At 45.7% G+C, this 20,528-nt stretch overlaps 1 protein-coding gene across 3 annotated transcripts in view; it reads left to right on the top strand.

Moving 5' to 3' along the window:
• Window positions 1-20,060, top strand: part of NEK6 (NIMA related kinase 6) — a 44,129-nt gene extending 24,069 nt beyond the window's left edge. For all 3 annotated transcript variants that reach the window (XM_030232937.2, XM_050981137.1, XM_018917563.3), the window contains exons 5-10: window positions 757-867; window positions 4,089-4,197; window positions 5,435-5,542; window positions 11,555-11,649; window positions 15,295-15,408; window positions 18,052-20,060. In XM_030232937.2, coding sequence (XP_030088797.1) covers window positions 757-867; window positions 4,089-4,197; window positions 5,435-5,542; window positions 11,555-11,649; window positions 15,295-15,408; window positions 18,052-18,162 — 648 coding nt within the window. In that variant the 3' untranslated portion in view covers window positions 18,163-20,060. The remainder of the gene's footprint in view (window positions 1-756; window positions 868-4,088; window positions 4,198-5,434; window positions 5,543-11,554; window positions 11,650-15,294; window positions 15,409-18,051) is intronic.
• The last annotated feature ends 468 nt before the right edge of the window (window positions 20,061-20,528 follow it).

Below are 20,528 nucleotides of genomic sequence, written 5' to 3'. Positions count from 1 at the left end.
AAAAATTTAGTTTAGCTAGTCAAATTTCATCCTAAAAGTATTAAATAATTACTTCCATGTCTGTGATTTTAGGGATTTCTGTTCAAATTCATGCAGTTGTAGCCTGAGCCTGTCAGCTGTAGGGAAGGATAAACATGAGCCAGTTGCTCAATATTAAGGAGGAAAATAATGCTGAGGTTTACATTCAGAAAGAGGATCTGTGATATTTTTGGGTTCTAGGAAAAAAAAATTCAAGCAGCAGTTGTGAATGTAAGAATGAGATATACTGAAATGAAAGAAAGGAATTAGTGAAAAAGCCAGCATAAATAATCAGATAATATACTTACATGTACACTTTGTGTGGTTCTGTCCTCCTTCAAAGTTTTAATTTTGTTTTGTTATTCTTTTAAGGGGCAAAGAGACCTTGAGTGCTGTCACCAACATCTGGGGGTTTGGTTGCATTTGATGGGGGGGAATCGGTTCTTGCTTACCAGGGCATCCTTCAGGACATGGCTTTTAAACGTTTCACGAGTTTGCAATAGAAGAGATTGTTTCACCCTGTTTGGTGGAGCTGCTCTTTGCCAAGGACATCTCCAGCATTCTGTGCCTGTGGGCAGTGCTGTTTCTCCCAGGATTTTGTCTGGAGCAGTCTGGCCCAGGCTGGGGTGCCCCCACTGTGGAGGTTTTGCTGGTGGCTCACAGGAGGTGCAGGTGCTGTGTCTGGGAGTTGTCCTGACCACGATGTAACTGCTCCTCTTGCATTCCCTCCCTCTGCAGCAACTGAACCATCCCAACATAATTAAGTATTTGGATTCTTTCATTGAAGACAATGAACTCAACATTGTCCTGGAGCTGGCTGATGCTGGGGATCTCTCGCAGATGATTAAGGTAAGGATGTGTCTGTCCTGGAGGGGCTGCAGACTTCCAGGATTAGGCAGACCTGAGGCAGTGGGGTGAGCACAGCTGGGTTAGAAGCACTTTTTTACTCCTCTTGCAGTTTTGCACACCCATGGGTTGCTTCCAGACCTGAACCCGAGTGGCTGGTGGCATTTTAAATACCCCTAGCCACGCCCTGAGTTTCTGGTCACTGCTGCAGAGGGAAGTGTCTGTGATCTGGTGGGACACGTGTTATTGCAAGGTTGATTTACTCAGTCCATGACTGATGGGGACATTTAATTACTGCTGGGTTCACTATTCACGTGGCCTGTCTGCCACTCTGAAGACATTCAAGGAAGTCTATTGACTTCCTTTGCAGCGGGGATTTGGGTTTGAGAAAATGTTTCAAGTACTTGTTCTTCTTTTATGTTGCTCTTAGGAATACTTGTATTGCTGCAAACCAGCTTTAGTTAAGCTGTTACCACCTGCTTTTATATTTTCTTTGACATGTTAATCTTTAGACAAACATCCCTTGTGAGAACAGATGTGTTATATCATGTTTGTTAGCACTCTCAACCTTCTCTCCATGTTTTACCTGGTTTTTGCCATCATTATTATGTAATTATCATAAATGAATGTTTGGAAAATTCTCCTCCTCCTTGTTGTCACAGTTAAAATATCTTATTAACAGATTTGTTTTCTTTGCCAGCAGAGCCATGAGGCACTAGGCCAAAGGCTGTCAAACGAGTTACCCGTTCAGGCCACAGCCAGTGGCTGAATTTCCAGGATCCAGGAAGATCTGCTAGGTCTGACAGGAGAGCCCTGGGCGAGTGCTGGGAGCAGCAGTTGGCAGAGTCATCCTGGGGGAGCCCTGGAGCTCCAGCCCAGCCTGACCCGAGGGGGGAAGGGGGATCTGCCCCAGCCTCGGGGAGCTGGGGGGACACAGCAGCTCTGCCTTTGGCCTTCCTCTTTCCTTGGGGCTTCTGCTGGGCTCTGCCCATTTCCTGGGAAACTTGCAGCTCATCTCAGGCCTGTTGTGGTTGTGGTTAAGATGGAAAAAGCCCAAGGATTGTGAGAGCAGAAGTTAGGGCTGTGTGAGGCCTTCCTGGGCTCTACAAGGGTGCTGCTTGACTTTGCAATCTTGGCTTGCAAAAGTTTTACCTACAGAATTATAAGATTTCATGATATGAAATATTTGTATTTTTAGGCATCTGTAGTTTGTGGTTTAAAAATACTGACAAATACGTTCATTGGCTAATCAGGGTTGGCTATTTAATTTTTAAAAATAACTTTCTGTGTCATTATAATAGGAGTTACACTTTCCAAAACATAACTGGTAGAGTCTGGGATTGGTGCCTTGCCCAGTTCTGGATTGTGCTGGCTTCCAGTGTCCACAGCTCTGTGTTCCCTCTGTATTTCAGACATGAAGAAAATGCATTTCTTTTTTTCAAGGTCATATAAACAAAGTTTTTCAACTGGTACAAATCTAGGAATTCAGTTTTAAAAAATTTCTACCAGAGGTAAAAAAACCAAAACCAAGCCCTAAACGCAAGAGGGAACAAAAGCTGCCTCCTAAATGCAGCTGCACTGCAGCAGGGGAGTTTCCCCACCAGCTCCTCCGTGTCACCCTCTCCCCTCCCCAGGAGCTGAAGCTCCTGTGTGGATTTTTGGTGAAGCAGCAGTGACAACCCTGGCAAGGTGTGAGGGTGATAAACCCAGGGCCTGTCTCTGTCATGCCCCGGTGCCTGCATTATTTATGAGGGATGTAGAGCTGCAGGAAAACCCACTGGAGAGTTGGGACTTCCTTGTAAATGTCAGGCGAACCTTATTGGACATGACATTTAGAAAATTATCACTTGTGGTCTTGCATATCCACTCTTAAATATTTTAATGAGAATTAAATAATTTTATTGTGTATATAACACTTTCTCCCTCACCCTCTGTAATTCCTCTATGCTCTCTCTCCAGTTTTGGGTTGAGACTGTTGCAATCTGTCAGATTTGCTGCCTGGGGAATTGCACAGTCGTGCCCCTTCACAGCTGATCTGCAGAAGAAAATTTGCCATTGCTCGAGTCAAACACGAACTGGTAACAGCATTTCACATAAAATAGGGAATGTGACAACGGACATCAGATGTCAGTGCTGAGGGGAAAACATGAGATGCAGAAAGGGGCAGCGAGCCATTCCCTCCTTTATTCCTGCTGCAGGTGGGAATTCTCACGGGTGCCATGCAAAGGAAGTGCAGCTGTGGTGAGGCAGGAGGGTGCGTGGTGCTCCCAGTGCCACCCTGTGTGGCAGGGCTCGAGGAGCAATGGGAAACCTCTGGGAGTGTTGAAGGGTATTTTGTTAATGCTCTGGCTGTAGAGCTGGCTCAGTGAGAAGCCAGGGACCCATGATCTGAACGCTGCAGGTTTGGGATGCCTGGGTGCAGTGCCAGACACGGCTGGTGTGCCCCCCTGCAAAGGAGGGAGAGCAGCTGAAGGTCTGTAATGCTTACCCTTCACTGAAGTGTGCAGCTGGCTCTTTATTGCTGTAGTGGCTTGAAGAAGACTCCAGTATTGCAGGGAGCCAGGGCCACGCTGCCCTCGGTGGTGCTGCTTTGTGCTGCCCATATTTCTGAGAGCTTGGAGGCACCAGAGGTCCCTGGAACGGGACCCGGCTGCGCTCGGCGCTGCCTGAGCACACCCAGCTGATCAGGAGAGCCTCTGTCTCACTGGAGAGTGCAGGTCATTTAGTATTCCTATTATGCATGAAATAGAATATATTATTCTACCTGATCACAGAAGGAACATGGATATTCTATTGATGCTCTGGCCATCTTTTAAAAAAGGAAAGCAGATTTCCTTAGTCTTGTTAGTAGACAATGCAATAATGAATGTTTACGGGGGGGTTGCTTAATGGCCTTTTGTTTCTTAAGGCAAAATATTTGAGACATTTGTTGTTTTGAGGCATTAAATATGTTTTGCAAGGTAATTAAGGAGATTAATGCTAATCATAATTGTGTCCATTCAAAAATGTCAAACCTATTTAAGCATATTTTTCATAATAGTTGTTAATTAGCGAACTGCATCGAAGTTTCCACATAGAGAGGAGGAGTTAAAAGCTAATCAGAAGAAAAGTCATGCAGCTGCAGATCTGGAAGACACGAGCAACCTGCAGCTGACTAACACAATTCCAGGAACGAGTCAAATATGTTGCTTTTTCACTGATCTTTTATTTATTTCCTCCCACAGTATTTTAAAAAGCAGAAACGGTTAATCCCGGAAAGGACGGTGTGGAAATATTTTGTGCAGTTATGCAGTGCAGTGGAACACATGCACTCCCGCAGGGTGATGCACAGAGGTAACATTAATTCAGTCTCTTTTCACTGAATAATAATATAATGTTCCAATTAGTAAGCGCCTACATTCAAAAACAATTATGCTGATGTTCAGCCAATGCATGTTTAGAGAGGCTGGAGCCTGCGAGATGGATTTCTCCTTCTGTCTCTGCCTCATCGTTAAAGCATTCAGGCCGAAGTGAGGGTGGTATTAGGAAGATGAGCTGCTTTGTATTCCAGACACTGATATTAAGTAGAAGTGTCAAACTTGCCATTAGAAAAGTGTCAGAAATAAAATGCTGAGACTCCTGAATACAGTGAACTCTAAGAAATAGTCTTCATTATATTAGCTGTGACCTTAGAGAGTTGAGAAGAGTTTTCCTGTCTTGCGGGCTTTTCTGAAATATTAATACAAATATGTCCCACACTCTCATCACCTGTTCTCTATTTTCATTAATTATTTTTGAATCGCTTGTCTCAGAACATCTTATAACTTTGAGCTCTATCCAAAAATTACACTGTTGCTTTCAGTGTCAGTGAGGTGCTTTGGGAAGGACTGGACTCAGGAAATGCAAATTTCCCAAAAGGTACCAGCACCCATCTTGGCTGCTGTTTATTCCTTGCTCCTTTGAAGGAGGAATTCTTCACTGTACTTTTCAGCAATGTGATACCATTTTTGCTCCGTTACACATCCCCTGATGCAGTGAATCACTTGTACCTGAATTAGGTCTGTGATGGCTGAAATGGGGAGCCTCTCCCATTGGGTCTGCTCTAACATGAGGAAAGGGCCTCTCAGTTCTGGTATGACTGCTTGGGAAACAGGGGTTGTAGTGATATCTACCCTCCATGAACCAGCTGGGCTGTGTAGAGCCCAGGATTTATGTATATGTGGAACAGTAATTACCCTTTTCATGAGGGAATGGTGGTGGGCAGTGCAGTTTCCTGTGCAAAGTGATCATTCCCAAAGAGAACTGGGCTCGTGTCTTTGATTTCCAGCAGTCAAAGAGGTTGCCTCTGTTCTGTTGAGCTGTTTCCTACATTTTCCCTCATTGGTATTTCTTGTGTGCTGGGAAGTACACTCTGATTTTTGTGTCTGTGCAGAGCTCGAAGCCTTGGAAGGCTGAGCCTATCAAAGCTCTAAAGGAGCAGGTTCTGCTCGAGCCCCTTTGTACCGTGAGCGCTCCAGGCGATGCTTCTATTGCAGCATTAGAACCAAATAACCTTTTGTGGCTTTGACCTTTTACCTTTTTCTTCTTGCAGACATAAAACCAGCCAACGTGTTTATAACAGCCACAGGGGTGGTGAAGCTGGGAGATCTTGGATTAGGCCGGTTCTTTAGTTCTAAAACCACTGCAGCACATTCCTTAGGTAAGCTGGTACTCGTTAAGCAGGGCCTGGCGTGCGCTGTCAGCTCTGATGTTCAAATGCAGGGTGTCCATCCCCCCGTGGTGACACGAGTGGGAGTCAGGGCATGGGGGCTGCATTTTGAATGCTCTTTGGAGGCATTAATAGGTATCTGCTGTTTAAAAACCTGGTTTTTTTTCTGGAAGGCCTGGACTGCTGTGTGTTTTACAGCTCACATGGCAAATGCAGCTTTTCCACTCTAACAGCACTTTGGCTGCACGGTGCTTGCTGGAATTCAGTGCTCTCCCCCAGAACCTTTTACCTTTTTACCTTTGGTCAGGGCTCTGCTCTGATGGGGGCTGGGTCTGCCTGAGGTGGGTGAGGCCTCATGGCTCATCTGTCCCAAAAAGGGACTTCATTTGAAATCTGGCCTATGCTTTAAACATCCAGCTTTCCTTCATACCTTCCACATATCTCAAGGTTATCTTCCTCATTTTTAGTTTTAACATTAATTCTAGTGCTATAGAAAATTGCATAGTTATGCAGTTCATTCTTCAATTCTTACAGTATAAAGTATTTCATAATTGTGTCTGTAACCTCTTGAGAGGTGGCTGATTTTCAATTTTTATTAAGGGATCTGAATTTTTTGAGTCCCAAAGGTGCTTCTGTATTACAGCAGTGAAGGAACTTTGCCTTTTGGTGCAATATTTAAGCTCTTTTAAACTAATGTCTCTCAGTCGACTTTGGAACACACAATGTTTGTTTGTGCAGTTTCCTCTGCTGAGTGTGTCTTGCTGAATCCTTTCTTGGATGTGAACAAATTTCATTGCTAATAGTGGTCAGCAGCACTGGGCTCCTCAGGAAGGAAAATACCTGCCTTGTTTTGTGTGTGCTTAAAAAATAGGAGGCATTTCTACAGTTTACTTTCATAAAATAGATTTTTCTTTGTATCAAAAGCTGTCCTAGGATATATCCCCACCATACTTAATAGATGAAAATAAATCCTCTTCACAGGAAGTTACAATCACATCATCTGAACAGGCCAAAATATGATCATGTCTAATTATATGATCTTATCCAGTTTGACTGCTGCACTTATTATATTAATAAGAATAAATTGGGGCTTGGAAACTGGCTGCACATGTAAGCCAAGCTTGTGACCTTTACCAGGGCTGCTCTCTCTTAATTGAGAAAGCTGGAGTAGGAAGAGCTCAGCCCCTGGTGCACAAACCCTGCCCTTCCTCACATCACCAGTGTCCTGCAAACAGGTGAGAGGTGCAGGACAGAGGGAGCAGTGAGTGAGACTGGAGGGGTTGTGTGAGGGATGGACACATCACCGTTTCCAGCGGTTCTTGGATGCAAGGGAAAAAGAAAATTTTAACAATCAGAAAATATGAGACATGAAGCTTCTTTTTATTTTTTTGATAATTTGCCAGAGCTAGAGGTTTTGTAGCAGCAGGAAATGGACTGGTGTTGGGTTTGGTTTAATTAAGACATTTGCTGAAGGAGCTGTGAGGGACGGACACCCCACACCAGAGCAGGGCACCCGCGCGGGCCGGGCGCGACGCGCAGCCCGGGCACTTCCCGGTGCTGCGTTGCCCTGGCAACCGCCCTGAGCCATCATTTCTCTGGCTGCTGACCCATGAATTGAACGTGAGGCTTATGCAAATATATTCATCTCATTTCTCCCTTTGCTTGTATTTGCTAGCAGCAGACTGGCATGAAAGGGCATCAGGCAGCCCCGACCCGGCTGACAGGTGTAGCAGGGGCTCGGCAGCGCCCGCCGCCGCGGCGGGAACGGAGCCGTAATTAGAGCAAGGAACAGAATGAACGTCAGATGAATTACCAGGCAGCAGATCATATTTGTCAGGAAGGATTGCATACATAAAAATTAAGTGACAGTACATGCCGAGGTAATGAAAGAAAAATGAAAGATTTGCCTGTACACAGCTCGTGAGATGCCGGCGAGTGCCGTGCTCCGAGCGCCGGCTGGAGCCGGGAGCGGCACCGGGGCAGAGAGACCGTGGGGCAGGGAGAGCCCTGGCCCCTGGAAAACCTCCACGGGCACACCTGCCACAGGGGCAGCGTGGACACCTCCAGCCTCTCACAGTGCGGGGACAGGCCCAGGAACCAGCTGGGGCTGCAGGAGTTCACAGGGCGACACCTCGACTGCCACTTCTCCCTGGAGAGAAGACAGGAGATGCTTTTCCATAGGGAAGAGCTCTTCCTGTACCAGCCTTACCAGCAAATTCATGTTTTAAAGGTACTGGGTGTAGCTGAGGTGAATTTTACTACTTGTTACATGTTGGTTCACCTTCCTTCCCTAATTTTAGACTTGGCAAACTTAACATTAAGCTGGTAGATCTTGTTTTAATGGGAGCTATAATAAATACAGAGAATTTCCATTAATAATACAATGGATAACTTTTTTGAGAACTAGTATAATGTCCATTTTTAGCCAAATAAACTTGGCATTATCTGGAACTTCTGACTGGCTTTACATTTTGAAGAAACAAGAGGAATAAGAAAAACATCCAACCAAACCCCAAAAGAAACCAATTTTACACAGAATAGTCTTGTTTTGGAGCAGATGATTTATTATTTATTCTTGGACAAGAATATACTTGGAGCAGATTTTCCTTCTGGGAGATTCACATAAGTCAAATCTTCCCAGTTTAGAACATGCCAATAGCCCTGGATTGGAGTATATGGGCTGTTACACATTCCTTCTGGTTCCTGCTTGGATGTCAGGGTGAGCAGGGAGGAACTGAAGAGCTCTTCAATAAATGGACCATTTGTCTGCCTTCTTTTCTTTCTTTTGCTTGCCAAGCCAGTTTGCCATCTGAAACAAAATCCCAGGGCTTGGAGGGGCTGGTAATCAGGACTTGGTAAGAAAAATATGAACACAAGAAATCCACTGAAAACGTCACCAGCCAAGTGTGTTTGGACTTCTTGGTTTGCCTCTAGTTCAGTATTTGTGGAAGAAAAGAGAGCTGCAGAATTGCTGCAGGTAAATTGTACTATTTACATGTGAAAAACCCAGCCAGCCAACCCAAAAACCCAACCCAACCACAGAACTGTAAGGAGTTTGGTAGAGTTGTGTGATTCAATGATATGAATGGAAAAAAAAAAAAAAAAGAGCTTAGGACAACAGGTCTTGTAACAACAGCTGCAATACTAGGCACAAACTATTTCTTGTTTTTCTCGAAGAGTAAGTAGATTTCATCTGCAGCTAGGGATGAGTTTCTGAGGAAGCATTGCTCATGGCTGAGCCATGTTTCCAGATGTGAGAGGAACGGAATTTGAATTTCATTTTTGGAGTAACTTTGCCACCTTTGCCTTTGTGTTTTCCTTGTGAAAGAAGAGACTCTCATCCTAATCTTAACTGGGAATAATTAGCATTTCCCTTCCTTGGATGTTGCAGCTATCCCAGGGCTGTTGTAGCTGCCCATGGGCAGTGCTGGGAGAGCAGGAATGCTCTGGCATCCCTGAAGTGGCTGATGTTCCAGTGAAGGGCTCCAACCTGCAGAAACAGAGCAGGAAGCTCCTTCCTTTACCATGATCTTCCCTGTGGTTTTGCGACCTTTATAACTTCAAATGCATTGCTCTACCACCTGCTAAGTAATGTTGAATCTGAGCAATATTTTGTATTTTCAGCAGGGCAGATGCTGAAGAAAGTTTCTGATGAATAGTCTCCGATCAGACTGTTCTTGTCAAATTGACTAATGGGATGCAAGGGCGAGCCCCAGCTGATTGCACTGGAAGCCTTGTGCAGCTTTCTAGAAGGTGCTCATTACAGGAGATTCCCACGTAATGTTGGACTGGCCATAAAGAGAATTGGCCTTGTCAGTCTTTTATCATGACAGTTATTTAAAAATTATTGCATCAGTTTTGAAACGCAGGGCCCTGCTTGTTTGTACATTTGCTGACAAGACTGCAGTAATGATAGGTAAATGTGCAAGGTGGGCTCCAGGAGATGAGCTCAGGCATGGAGCGCTCCCGAGCCCTTAATGGGCTGCAGCGGGGCCGGTGACTCACTGAGCCGTGCCACAGCCCTGTCACCTCCCTGCCACGGCCCTGTCACAGCCCTGTCACTGCTGGCACCGCCAGGGAGGAGAGATCTGAGCCGACAGTGGGGCCCAGCAGAGCTGCTGCCCCTACAGTGGGGCCTGGCTCTGGGGCCCACACGCTGTGACCTGGAATAACGGAGTGCCAGAGCAGCCCCTGGCACCGCCAGCCTGGGCACTGCAGAGGGCAGCAGGGGCTGCTGCTCTGCTCCTCCTGCCAGCCCTGTGCTCCACAGCTCCCACAGCTCCTGGCACAGCAGCAGCAAGGAGGAGTTGCTGGTGGGGAAGTGTCTTACACTGCTGCTCAGTGGGGACTTCCAGAAGTGTCTTCCACAACTTCCTGGAATGAATCACCATTTCTTCTGCAGCTGCATATTTTTAAGCAGGAAAATGAATCAGTGCTATCCCAGCCAAGTCAGTTCTTGTACAGAAACCTGGCAGATGTGTGGGGATTACTTGGAGAGCTGTACTGTCCATCGTGGGGATGTTGCATGCACATGGGACAGAGCCATAGAAAGCCTCTGAATGAGTCCTGTCTGCCCCTGGTGTCCCAGGAAGTTACTCTGTGTAGCCCAGGAAAAATCCTTAACTGCTGCCAGGGCTCTGGTCTCCTCCCCACACAGGGGCCTTTCACAGGCAATTCAACCCAGCCAGGTCTGGGGCTGTGCCAGTCTGACCTGCCCCTCCTGAGCATGGAAACAGAGTAATCCCTGGGATACTTTTCCTGTGTTGTGGTTTTTATAGAATTTGCAAAAATATAACTTCTCATTAGGATACTCTTCACATTGAAAGGGATGTAATTTCTAAAGTGAAAGACCTGGAAGCATGAGCTGAGTTCATCACACAGGGCAGCTGATGGCTGAACATCTTGAGGGTCCAAATAAATTACCTTCTCTGTGCTGGGTCACATGTGCAGGTGCCAGGGCCTGGTTTTGCCTCTCAAGGTTGTTCTTTGTGCCCCAGAACTCATTTGTTTCCCACAGTGTGCTGATCCCTCCGTGGGAATGCTGGGGAAGGTGCTGGCTGTTCTTCCACCTCTAGCACCATCCTTCAGCTTATTAGTCCTGCAGCTGTCTTCAGGCAGCATTTCAAACAGAGAAATTGTAAACTGAATATTACAGGCAAATTAAGCATTTGCCATCTTGTGAGAAAAGGTCTTTAATTAGGAGAAGGATACACTGGAATGCCAAAAGGAAAAAAAAATTGACAGGGGACGGACAAGCAAGGGGAAGCAGGAGAAAAGAACATCTACAGTCCTTGGATGTTTTAATAAATGATGTATCTGAGGGTTATTTGATGTAGTTGAGACTGCCAGGATGTCTTGTATTTTCAGTACCACAACTGAAACTTATTTAGGATTTTAAAAAGAACCTTTTTGAGGTAAGGAATTTATTAATAATTTCCTGTAACTTCTGTCTAAAATACTGAGTAAATTTCTTTTGATAAAATACAGACTTGTGGAAGTACACAGAAATCCCCCAGCTTCTGACATAACTGCAAGCTGGAATTATTATCTTGGTTTTTTTCAGACAGGTTTTGCATTCCTGGCTGGTGCTGGGCTTAGTGTCCCCTGCAGTGCCTGGTGACCTGTCAGAGGTCCCCCTGGGGCCTGGGTCACCTGTGGCACTCTGTGCCCTGCCAGGTGAGCACCCAGTGATGTGCTGGCCCCCAGGGCAGGACACCCAGTGCAAGGGGGTGAACCAAGGGGAGGATCCCTTCCTGTGGCTCTGGCCATCCAAGACACAGTGAAGGTTCTTGGGAGCCTGGAAGGGAAACAAAACTTTTCCCAAATGTCAGAAACACAGAAAATCTTTTCAGCCATGTTCACCATTCTCTGCTCTGTTTATGATGGTATTTGGTTCCAATCAGCTCTTTGTGCTGCACCTGACCCTTGAGTGAAGTCTGTCTGCATGACACAGGTTGCAGGGTCACTTGTAAGACAATAACCCTGGTTTGTTTGTTTTTGCAGTGGGAACTCCCTACTATATGTCCCCAGAGCGAATACACGAGAACGGCTATAACTTTAAGTCTGATATCTGGTCTTTGGGCTGTTTATTGTATGAGGCAAGTATCTTCTCCCCTTCTTCCCCTGGGTTTGGCATAACCACACAGTCTGGGACAGGCATTGAGTAGGTCAGACTGCCTGCAGTCCCCTTGCTGAGAATCCTTAGAAGAAGCATGTGGGTTCATTGTGCACCCTGAGCATGGGCAAGGGGCTGTGCCCCCCAGAGTGAATTTGGGTCACGGGAGATGTGGAGGATGGAGCCATGGAAAGCCAGCTCACTGCATCCCCCCTTCCTGCTGGGAGCAGAGCTCTGTGAGAACAGCACAGTCAGAGTTTTTCCTGACTGCATTTGTTTTGAAAATAGCAAATTTATTTGAATGCAAGGTACTGGTTTCTTAGATGGGATTCTGACCAATTGCAGTATTTTCATCTTGGGAGCATCCAATAAGGAAAAACAGAGGTTTTATGTAATGTGAAATCAGTGTCTCTAACTAGTGTACTATGGCTGGAAGCTTTTCTAATTGTACATTGTCTTACAGCTTGAGGCACAGACTCAGAGCAGATACATTTGGATGAACCTCCCAGTGTGTAACTTGTTCTTAAAAGCTATTTCATGTCTTTTGAAAATAAGTGTTATGATTTTGTAACTGTGCTTTTGGTTTTGTGATTTCATTTTTAGCAGGGATCAGAGGGTATCAAAGAGTGCTGTACTTCTTTATAATCTAATCTAAATCTTCTTTAGATGGATGCTTCTTCCAATTCAAGTGACAGTGCATGCCAGCATTTAGAAAGTTTTTATCCCCACCCAGAGAATTAAAAATCCCTGGGATATATAGTCAGGAATATTGCTCACATCCTCTTTGGTTAAGAAATTAGGGGAACTGATGACATTTTGCTTCTCAACACAACTTCTGGTAATCCCATGAAATTAGAGAATAAACAGAAATGCAATTCATTTTGTGAGCACTTCAGATGTGAAAACTGCTATAGCTGAGCATGTACTTCAGCTGGTTGATTAAACAAACATTGTAAGACGTGACAGGATAAAAGTAAATTTTCCCATGACATCTGTAAGGCTCAGAGCTGGGCCTGTGGCCCTGCCCTGGGGTGTTGGGCTGGCCAGGGAGCACTGGGAGCAGTGGGCCCAGTTGGACTCCAGGGCCTGGCTGCTGCTGCAGGGCCAGGGTGCTCTGAGTCACTCCAGGCTGAGCTCCCGGAGATGGGATTCCAGATTTATGCAGAGAGAAATATTTAGCTTTGTGCTAAGATATGTTTTTGTTGCAGGCAATATGGTCCCCTTATGGCACAGGAGTCTTGGTACTCCTTGTATTTCAAGAAGCTGAATTAATTGCACACTAAACATAATTCTCTGGTAGGAGTAGCAGTACTACAGTAACATCTGAAAAATTTGGCATGTGGAGCATTTTTAAATTTCCTTCCTACGTAGGAAAACCTTAACTTAGGGAACAGGAGCTGTGAGATATTGCAGATTCCAGGGAGGACTGGACAGGTACCAATTTTATGTTTAGTAGTTAAACAACTACTTGTCTTCTTTAACTTTCTGGAATTTTGAAAATTAAGCATCAGATCTGCATGTCTTTGAAGGAACTGTTTTATCTGCTTTAATGTCTTGTAAGGAGAATGTTTTTCCATTTGGCTTAGAAGTAAGGAAAGGATGCTTGTTTGGGTATGAGTCACTTCTGATATTTCTCCAGATAGATTGTGTAGATAAGCTGCAGAGAGATTTAATGTACAAATTGCCTTCAGAGACATGTGTGTCCACTGGAATCCACTTAGGGAACATTGAGGGCTTTGGGATATAATGCCACATAGCACCACTTAACTTTGACATTGATAATAATAGTGATTTTTATTAAATCTTATCAATATAGTAGTAACTGTCTTCATCCCTCACTTCCTGTAGATATCTGTCAGCAAGATAACTTGGAGGGGATAAAAATAAGTTGTTAATTCCCAGAATGTAGCTACAAGCAATGACTTCAGCAGTTCTGGCAAGATGATCAATTTAAGCACTAACAGGGATTCCCATCTCTGGATGTTTGAACCAGTCCTGCTGCGTGGTGGGCGTTTGCCATGCAGATCTGCCTGGCCTGGGGTAATTGCTCTAATCAAAATGTCAGGAGCAAACCCTGCTGTAGCATCACAAAGTGTAGTTAGTGAGATACTTGGAGTGCCTGTGGTCATGGCCCTGCAGCCCTGACTGCTGCAGTCACAACTGGGTGCTCTCTCTTTCCACTTCAGTTCCCCACAGTGTCCTTCTCATTCCTTCCCTTTTGCACATGAGCACTTCACTAAACCTGGAATGAAAAGTTAATGGGAATTGGAAAACCCCTCTCAACCTCCTTGGCATTATTGATGTATTGAGATCTTGGAGACCCTGTTTAACCCTTGCTTGCCTTCTGTTTTCCCTAATGCCCCATTAGTGCTCTCCCTGGAACAGTCTGTGCAGGGCTCTCAGTTTGGTTTAGCTGATTGAGAGCAGTTTGCTATCAGTCCTACTTGGGGAGTCGAGTCTCTAATTGGACTGTGTAAGTTTTCTCCTACTGAATTGCCTACTACTGTCATGACAGTCATGAAGGAACAGGGACACTTCACCTTTTGCCTTCAAAAATCTTCCAAACGTTCTTGCCCAGTGCTGGGGTCTTTGGGATCCTGTCAGGAGACTCTTCACCCTCAGGTCTGTGGGTTTGTGAGGAGTAACTTAGTGTTACTCCTGATAGTAGTGGTGAGGAGTGAGGAAGAAATAGGTTTCTTCCCCAGGTTCTTTAAAAGACAGGTGTATGTTTCAAAGCCAGGGTGGTTTAACTGGGTGTGTTCTGCATTGCTCAGCACTTGGATGTGTGTTAGTGGTGGTGAGGTTTTGGTGAGACCCCCTGGCTGCAGCCCCTTCCTTCAGTGCCTCTGGGAATCCAGCCCAGACAGAACTGCTTCTCTGTCACCAAATCCCTAATAATGCATCAATCTTGGTTCCTCACTGTGGGGTAAGAGATTGGAGGATTTGGTCTTGGCTCTCTTCAATCCTGCTGGGAGCTCACTGTGGGTCAGAAAGGGCCAGAGTTCTCCAGACACTTCCACTGCACAGGTAATGAGGAACAGACCATAAATCATCAAATAACCCCCTTAATGTGCAGTGAGAAGCATCAGCTTCAGCTGGCCTTGGGATGAAACTGAGAGAGGGAAAGGAGCAGGTTGATGAAGAACAATTTTCAGTAGTTTTGTTCTCATATCTGCCTGGGATACTCTTTTCTAAATAGCAGATTTCTGGCAGGAGATACATTTGTTTTGAGGTTGTTAAGGGGTTTTTTAAAAGATGAAGTACATTGTTCCTGCTTACAAGTTCTTCATCTTCTAAGCAGCTAAATGTTCAAAGATAGAGAAGATTGTATCTGAGCGGGTTTCAGAGTTGTCTTAGAGCCAGTTCCAGTTGAGTTCTTGCTAATGGGCTGGTGCTCTGAGCATTCTATTTCTTGGGTTTTTTTCCTTGGGAGCCCTGGCAGAGCCTGGCACCAGCCCTGCAGGGGCTGCAGAGCTGTTGGTGTCTTGGAGCAGCCTGGGCTGGGGAGCAGCAGCATCCCTTGCTCTGCTCACTGGCAGAGAACAGAATTGGCTCTTGCAAACTGGCAGCACCAAGGGCTCTCAAATCCTTTGTGTTTCTGAAACATTTTCCATTTTTTTCTCTCCAGATGGCAGCTCTGCAAAGTCCCTTCTATGGAGATAAAATGAACCTGTTTTCTCTTTGCCAAAAAATAGAGCAATGTGACTACCCACCTCTTCCAGCTGAACATTATTCTGAAAAGGTAAATTGGGAGTGTGGTTGCAGGGGAATGGGGAGGAGCAGTGAAGTTTCTCCAGGCACAGGGAAAGGGAACCCAGGAGGAGAACCCCCCACATCTAGGGAAGAACAGAGGACAGCCAGGGGGTCCTGGATACTTGGCTGAGCAAATGACTTTTGTGGTGTCTGGATACTGGCAAGCTAAATCAAGACAAAAAAGATTTCTTAATGTGGGGGATATTGTGAAACTGAAAGTCTATGATGCTGGCAGAAACCAGCAGTGAGCTGTAGGAAAGCCCTCTCCTTTCCCATAAAACATTTCATAAAAGAGCACTGATATGTTTGTTTTTGAAGTTTTCAGTGTGTGACAAAGTGGGGAAGGATTCATTTGAAGAAAAAAAGAAAAGCCATTTAGTTTAATGCAATAAGCAGCTCTACAGCAGCTGTCCAGGTTTGTGTCTGCACATGAGGGATGGGCAGCAGCATCTGAACCAGTGCATAAACCCAGTGTCCCAGTTCCTGCTGGCCCAGCTGCAGACACGTGTGCTGGGTTTCCTCAGGGCCTCTTGAGATCAGCTTGACCTTTTTCTGCCTCACCTAGACAAAGGGCTGGTTTTCCTTAACCTCCTCATTTCTTACAGTTGCCTTTAATTTGAAAGGAAATGGCTAATGGCATTCTGAATGTTCACTATATCCTATGGGGTTTTTCTTTTGTTTCACTCTACCTCAGCATCCTGAGGAGGAGCAGGAAGCTGGGGAGTACCAAGCACAGCCACTCTGGCCTCTGCCCTGGGAGGGACCCTGCCCCACACTGCACTTTTTGCTTTATTTTTCCTTGCCGAGTAACTCGTGCAAAACGATGCTTTGAGAACTAGTCTGTAGAAGTGAATTTTTTTGCCCCAGGCTCCATAGCAGCACCCAGCTCCATGCATCCCTTTGCTGTGCTGCTGCAGCTTGCATTTCAGGATATGCCTGTTGGCAGCAGGAATTAGTGTAAGTTGACAGATGTGTTTCCTGTCTTTACAATTACTGTCTGTTTGCTTCCCTCTGGCAGTGCTGAAGAGTGTGTGTAGTGTAGTGATACAGTCAGGGTGAGAAGGATGGTGTAGAGCTCAAAGGGGCCGGGTCCCAGAGAACTGCAGATGGTTCATGCACCATTAACAGGATGCTGGGGAGGCTGTGCCTGTGGCTGCAGCTCCTCAGCTGCTGCTGGTGCTCAGTGGAGCAGCACAAACAGGGAGTTAGAACAGGGCTCCAGCACCAGCAGCATCCAGTGTGTACTTCCTTGGAACAAGAAAGAGGAGTAAGGCAGTGTTTTTTAAGCTTTAGTTTCCTTTCAGGGATGTTCCTCTCCTCTGTGGCTTTTTGTGCCTCACCAGTCCAGATCCCCCTGTGAGCAACTTCACGCTGCTGGAAGCAGGAGGAGGAGCTGGGATCCAGCCAGGATTGGTTTTCTATATTGGGAACAGATTTGCTGGTAACTGGAGATGCTGGCTGGCGGTGCTGATCCAGGCTCGGCCCATGGTTCCTGTAGGTGCTGGTGAATGCCTGTGAGGACAGAACTGCCCAGGCTGTGTTTCAGTGCTCCGTGCACAGGGGGGCACAGCTGCTGTTTGGACAAATGGTCCTGATAGCACAGGCCCCGGGGCAGAGCTCTAGAAGCATTTTCAGTTGTTTGTGGGTGTCTTGTGGTCAGGGCTGACACGTGTTCAGTCTTTGGGGTCTCAGGGTTGTGAAGGCTGCAATGTCCCTGCCCCGAGCTGGTCAAAGTCACCAGAGAATGGGGCAGGGCCAGGCAGCAGGTCAGGGCTGGGAGCAAGGACTGGGCCTGGCTCCATGCAGAGCTGGAAAGCTCGGGTACGTTCGTTAATGCAGCTGAAGCCGTGTGCTTGATAGCTCTATGGCCACGCTTTTAATTACCGGTAAAATAATTGGCACTGTGGCTACTGGGAGGATGTGAGAAGATCAGAGGCTCAAGGCTGTTTTTCCTGGTGCCTCAGGGGTACCAGCAGTTTTCAGTGTCTGTATAATTAAAAGCTACAATCTTTCATGTGCACAATAAAGAGGGCTGGGAGGTGGGGAGACTCCAGCCCTTCTGCATTTTATTTATTAGACATAATCAATGACCAGTTTCTCTTCCTCATAAGGTTTTTTAGGAAGCACCAGGGTCTCATAGCTGTGTCCAATAGCTCAGGATCCACAAGTCCTGGTCAGACTCTTCAGTCAGGCTCCCCCTTTCCTCAGTTTCCTTTCACTGGCAGGTCCCTCCTCACCTCCCACCTCAGTCACATCTTGGAAGTGATCTCGGGTTTCCTTCCTTCCCTTTCTCTTTTGTCCTGCTTGTGCCTTGGTGCCTCCCTCTGTCCCATGCTCTCCCTAGCCCTGGGAGCAGGAGAGAGCATCTCTCCTGCTTTGAGATGTAAAATATTCTGGGGTTGGGGAAGATTTAAATCTTTAGTGAAGAATTGGTGGAAAATATTCTTCCTGGCTCTTTTGGAGGTGGGACACACAGACATGAGACAGACACATGCCTGGACTGTGCCCAGCAGCGTGTGCACAGAAGAGGTTCCCCTCTCCTGGCACGGGAGCTCGGGCAGACGTTCCCAAAGCCTTTTCCAGGAAGGCAGCAGAGGATTCACTCACGTGTGCCTGTTCTGCTGTCTTGCAGCTGCGGGAGCTGGTCAGCATGTGCATATACCCCGACCCAGATCAAAGGCCTGACATCAGCTACGTGCACCAAATAGCCAAACAAATGCACGTGTGGACCTCGAGCACATGAGCCGGGAGCCAGCACAGCTCAGTCTTACTTGAATTCTTTGTCTCAGCTGAAAGCGACTGGTGCCAGGTCACACAGGTGGGAGGTTGAGCACTCGCAGCAGAGGCTCCATCATTTGCAGGTTATTTGACAAGGACTCTTACAGGTGGTTGTGCTTTAACGTGAAGACTCTGTGAGGTATTGCAAGTGATTCTTTTTATTTTTTATTTTTAAGGCAAATAATGTTACGGATGTAGATCATTTAAGGGTCCTTTCTTAAAACTGTCGTGTGTAATCTAGGATAGCAGCTATTACCAAGGGCTCAGCGTTTGCCAGACCTTCTATCTTAACTGTAATGTGAAATATTGAAATAATTCCTTCAGTGAAATCACTTTATACTAATGTAAGGATTACCATAGATTTTGTGTAATTTGTATAACTGCTACTTTGCCTTTTCTGCAAATGGTTAATAGCAAATTCAGTTTTTACTTGGTATATTTTAAAGCACTCATTTATGTTTTTATTAATTTCCTCCTCTTCAGACTTAGGAACTGGGAAGGGTTGGGGGGGTGGGAAACCCTTTTGTTTCACGATTTCTTTTTTTTTAATTGAAAACTTAAGAGTATTTTGCTGATGCATTTCTGTCAGAGACTAGTTAAACATGAGCCTGGGGAAAAGAAGATAAACATGCCAAGAAAACCCCTACCAGCCTTGCTCCTGCAGAGAATTGCTCTTTTGCCTCATTTTTTGCTTTTGGAATGGTTCTTCTTCACCTCCAGGTTCCTGTTTAAAACCAGTGTTTATCAAAGCCGACTCAGTTTTGGTGCAGAGACTTTTACATGTTCAATAGTACATCGGGTACTATCGGTGGAACTTCAGCAGTGTTTTAAACACTTGGAAAATTTAAAAAAAATAAATTAAATGCTTTGTGTATGGAATTCTGCATAGGATCAGCCCCTTCTCTCAAACTGTGAAAGCTCATTACAGAATGTGAATGTTTATAAAATCTCAACGTGATCTGAAGGAGTCATCGTCTTTAACTGCATGAAAATTGTCAACCAGCTAAATTCATTCATTGAATCAATGATTTGTTTCAGTACTGTCACTGGAAATACTCACTGCTTTAGGAACAGCCGTGGATTCACGTTCCAGTGTCTCCATTCCATGTGCCTGTCAGGAGGAGCAGGGCTGCACTCGGTGCTCCAGAGGAAACCCTTCAGCCTGTGCTGCTCCAGTGCCGCTGCCATGTGGGACAGGGGCTCGTGCCAATGTATAGATTTGTGTGTGACAGTTCAAATGCAGCCTGTGCCTGGTTTTTTTTTCTTAAGGAAAGCTTACAATCCTTAACTTTTTTGAACTAAGATTAGGGTTAGGGGGTTACATACGTATATATGCTTTTAGTGGATTTTTTTAACCTACTTTTCTCTACTTAAAGGAAAACTGCAGTGTCATCTTCAACTACTTCCTGTAAAATTTGGGAATATTTGTATGGGGTACCAAGAAAAGCCATTAATTGCTATGAATATGGTTGGTATCACTGATGGAAAGTGCCATTTACTGAAGCTTCTCAGCAGAAAGTTGAGGCTTCTGCTCTTGGGAGGGATGTGGGAAATTTCTATCAGCAGGAGAACGTCTTGGAGGCACGAAATTGCTCCCACCATTTCCATGCCAACCAGCTTGGTTATTTATACCAGCTTCTTTAGCACTTCCAAGAGTTCAGCCTGAACCTCTCTGGTTCCACTGCAGCTTTCCTTGGAGCCATGGCTTCCAGGGAAGCTCAGCTCAAATATGAGTATCTGGAGAAGTCTGGTCACTTTCTTGCTACATGAAATTTCGTAGTGCTTATAAAGAAATGTATTTCAAAAGGTAATTTTTTGCAACTGTGCCTTTTTAGATAAATAAAAAATTATTTCCAAAATAAACACCTTTGTTTAAGAAACAAAGAAGTCCAGTATTAAAAGTCCAGGTGGAGGTGAGTAACAAGACAATCAGAGTTGAAACGATGCTGGATCTGCCCTGTATCTACAGCAAACAGGGAAGCAGTAACAGCAACACCCCTGATGAGCAGTGATACCCTGCTGTGAGGTAGCAGGAGAGCAGTGTCTGTTGGAGGGGGCAAGGGCAGCAATGCAGAACCACCAATGCTCACTGTTTTCTTACATTCTATTAAATCAAAACTTACCAAATTAGACTTCTGCAGAGCACTTTTACTCCTGCTGTTTTGTTCCTGGGAGGTAACAAAGTAGTTCCCTTTCTGCCCCCAGTGCCAGGTGGTGCCTGGAGGGGAGCACAGCTCTCACCTGCTCATTCCCCTTGGGGTCAGTCCCAAAGCCCTTCAGGCCTGCTCAAGCCTCACCTGCTCTAAGGGAGAAGCAACAGCACCAGGTACA

Source organism: Serinus canaria, chromosome 17, assembly GCF_022539315.1.
Source record: "Serinus canaria isolate serCan28SL12 chromosome 17, serCan2020, whole genome shotgun sequence".
NCBI classification, from domain to species: Eukaryota; Metazoa; Chordata; class Aves; order Passeriformes; family Fringillidae; genus Serinus; species Serinus canaria.
The sequence above is the reverse complement of the archived record's forward strand: the minus strand, read 5'-3'. Positions and strand labels throughout refer to the sequence as shown.